Source organism: Mandrillus leucophaeus, unplaced genomic scaffold (assembly GCF_000951045.1).
Source record: "Mandrillus leucophaeus isolate KB7577 unplaced genomic scaffold, Mleu.le_1.0 Scaffold521, whole genome shotgun sequence".
NCBI lineage: Eukaryota > Metazoa > Chordata > Mammalia > Primates > Cercopithecidae > Mandrillus > Mandrillus leucophaeus.
In genome coordinates, this window is record NW_012105598.1 from 222879 (window position 1) to 226443 (window position 3565).

A 3565-nucleotide genomic window follows, 5' to 3' on the forward strand; every position below is an offset into this window, starting at 1 on the left:
TGACTTGTTAAAAGAAAATAATAAATGCAGCAAGATTACCTTAAATACACTTAGATTCAGCTATCCTCCCGGTTAACTATGCCCTTTCGAAGGTGGCTAGCCCAGGCGCAGGGACTCACGCCTGTAATTCTAGCACTTTGGGAGGCCAAGGCAGGTGGATCACGAGGTCGGGAGTTCAAGACCAGCCTGGCCAAGATGGTGAAACCCCGTCTCTACTAAAAATACAAAAATTAGCTGGGCGTGGTAGTGCACCTGTAATCCAAGCTACTCGGGAGGCTGAGGCAGGACAATCACTTGAACCCGGGAGGTGGGGCTTCCAGTGAGCCGAGATCATGCCTCTGCACTCCAGCCTGGGTGATAGAGTGGCACGCCATCTCAGGAAAAAAAAAAAAAAAAAAAAAGGGGCTAAATGCATTAGGTTTTTAAAATGCATTAGGTTTTTGCTAGAACATCACAGGACTCAGGTGTTCTGTGGGTCTCCCCTCCTAGGGAGCTCTAAATACCCTCTACCTGAATATGTGGAATGATGTGTGCCCTCAGAAATGTTTCTCCTTTTTCCATTTCTGTTTAGGATGTGAAATATCCTGAGTATCTTGATATTCGGCCATATATGTCTCAACCCAACGGAGAGCCGATTGTTTACGTCTTGTATGCAGTGCTGGTCCACACTGGTTTTAATTGCCATGCTGGCCATTACTTCTGCTACATAAAAGTAAGCTGTGCACATTTGCTATTAACTATTGTTACATACATGCTGTAAGACAGCAGTAGCATTCTTGAGGTAGGGAGAGGTGGAACTTTTACAGTTAAAATGTGAATACCCATTGTAAAAATATTTATCTTGACCAGGTGCAGTGGCTTACTCCTGTAATCCCTGCACTTTGGGAGACTGAGGCTGGGGGATCACTTGAGGTCAGGAGTTGGAGACCAACCTGGCCAACATGGTGAAACCCCGCCTCTATTAAAAATACAAACAATTATCTGGGTGTGGTGGCACCTGCCAGTAATCCCAGCTGCTCCAGAGGCTGAGGCAGGAGAATTGCTTGAACCCAGGAGGGGGAGATTGCAAGGTCACGCCACTACACACCAGCCTAGGTGACAGAGTGAGACTCCGTCTCAAAAAAAATAAAAAGAAAAAAAAATTGCTCTTGACTGTGTTCCACATTTAATTAAATCTAATCTCTATCTTTTATTGGCCCTCATTTACAGGCTAGCAATGGCCTCTGGTATCAAATGAATGACTCCATTGTATCTACCAGTGATATTAGATCGGTACTCAGCCAACAAGCCTATGTGCTCTTTTATATCAGGTATTGTCATGAAAACAAACTGCCAAATTTTCTGGTATGTTATTTTTTCTTGTCTTATCAACATATTTAAATTCAATATTCAGTGTGTTTTTTTTTTTAAAAAAAAACAAAACCCAGCAGCTTAAAGATCACTTCTAGCCTGGGCATGGCGCCTCATGCCTATAATCCTAGCACTTTGGGTGGCCGAGATAAAAGGAGCACTTGAGCCCAGGAGTTCAAGACCGACCAGCCTGGGCAACATAGTGAGGCCACATCTTTACAAAATATGAAAAAATTAGCCAGGTGTGGTGGTGTGGGCCTGTGGTCTCATCTGCTCGGGAAGTTGAGGTGGGAGGATCACTTGAGCCTGGGGAAGCTGAGTCTGCAGTAAGCCGTGATTGAGCCACTGCATTCCAGCCTGAGTGACAGAGCAAGACTCTCTCTCAAAAAAACAAAAACAAAAACCATCAACTCTGCCATGTGCTTGGAGAGTAAGAAAGGTAGTGTCTGAGCAGGATGATGAGTTTGCTCCGCATCGTACTCTGTGGCCGTGAGCACTGAAGGTGCAGCTGCAGGGAGAGGTGGTAGCTGAGGAGGGTGGGCTTCTGCTGCAGGCAGCAATGGAGTGGACCAGGAGCCACAGGACAGTGAGTGGAGACCTCGGAAAGGGGCCTCTGAGCACCTGGCGTGGTCACAGCCAGCACCTCCCAACCTGGAGCACAGATCAGTTGCCTTCCAGGCCAAGGCCAGGGCCCGCGCCCAGCTCTGTCCTGTTGTGGCTGCATATACTTTTCACTCACTCACTCCGTTTTTGGAAAAAATGTTTGATAGCTGAAAATTAAGAATATCCTCAAATGTCTAACTGGCAGAATGCTCATGTCTGCATGTTGAAATATTAAACACTGGCATTGGATTTCAGCAGTTGGGCTGAAGCACAGATGACAATCAGAGGAGGCCTCAGGCCAAGATGAGGGGTAGGATTTTGTTTCTGACTTTTTTGGACACTATAGATATTCTACAGTGGCATATATTTATAATTAGAAAAATATAAGCCTGGGCAACAAAGTAAGACCCCATCTCTACAGAAAATAAAAAAATTAGCCAGGTGTGGTGGTGCATGTCTGTGGTCCCAGCTACTCAGGAGGCTGAGGCAGGAGGGCAAGGCCGCAGTGAGCGATAACTGTTCCACTGCAGTCCAGCCTGGGCAACATAGCAAGACCCTGTCTCAAAAAAAGGAAAATATGAATAAACAGAAAAGAAATACCATTCAGATGAAACAGCATCTTCAGAATACACAGTTTAAAAAGCCTCATTTACCCAGTTATCCTTGTTGTCTCCTGATCTGAGTGCCTGACATTAGCCCGAAGGAGAGGATGTGTATAGCTCCATATGGTGTAGCATAAACATGCTATTTTTTTCATCAGTTTTCTGCTTGAGGGGTTAAATGCTGTTGAATTTATAAATGAATCTCTCCTAAGGAGGTATCCTGTGTCACCCTAAGTATCACTCTCCTTGTCTCCAGGTCTCATGATGTGAAAAATGGAGGTGAACTTACTCATCCCACCCATAGCCCCGGCCAGTCCTCTCCCCGCCCCGTCATCAGTCAGCGGGTTGTCACCAACAAACAGGCTGCACCAGGGTTTATCGGACCACAGCTTCCCTCTCACATGATAAAGGTAACAGTCCATAGGGAGAATAACATTTTTATGTTAATTTTTAAAATGTAACTTCAGACTCTCAAGTTCAATTGTAGTGATTCTGTGTCCTCAAATACATCTAAATGTCTTCTCACAGTTTAATCAAACCCTCTTATACAGTATTTCAAATATACAGAAAACAGCCAGGTGCAGTGGCTCACGCTTGTAATCCCAGCACTTTGGGAGGCCGAGACAGGTGGATCACTTGAGCTCAGTAGTTTGAGACCAGCCTGGGCAACAGGGTGAAACTCCGTCTCCACAAAAACTACAAAAATCAGCGGGTATGGTGGTGTGTGCTGTGGTCCCAGCTGCTCGGGAGGCTGAGGCAGGAGGATTACTTGAGCCCAGGAGGCAGAGGTTGCAGTGAGCTGAGATTGCACCACTGCATTCCAGCCTGGGCAACAGAGTGAGACCCCGTCTCCAAAAGAACCCTCCGAAAAAACAAAAACCCCAAAATATACAGCAAACCGCACCAGTGGGGAGGAAAGAGTTTCAAGGCTGGGTGTCGGCATCCTTACATTCTAGGTCCCCTCTGGACTTCCATTCTTAATTCCTCTTGGACTCCAGGAAAGTGATCTG

The 3565-nt window shown here is 46.0% G+C and overlaps 1 protein-coding gene across 1 annotated transcript in view; it reads left to right on the forward strand.

Moving 5' to 3' along the window:
- The window catches only part of USP42 (ubiquitin specific peptidase 42), a 56325-nt gene that overhangs the window by 40300 nt on the left and 12460 nt on the right, over positions 1 to 3565 (forward strand). Inside the window, exons 11-12 of the mRNA XM_011996664.1 lie at positions 1210 to 1310; positions 2812 to 2965. Coding sequence (XP_011852054.1) covers positions 1210 to 1310; positions 2812 to 2965 — 255 coding nt within the window. The remainder of the gene's footprint in view (positions 1 to 1209; positions 1311 to 2811; positions 2966 to 3565) is intronic.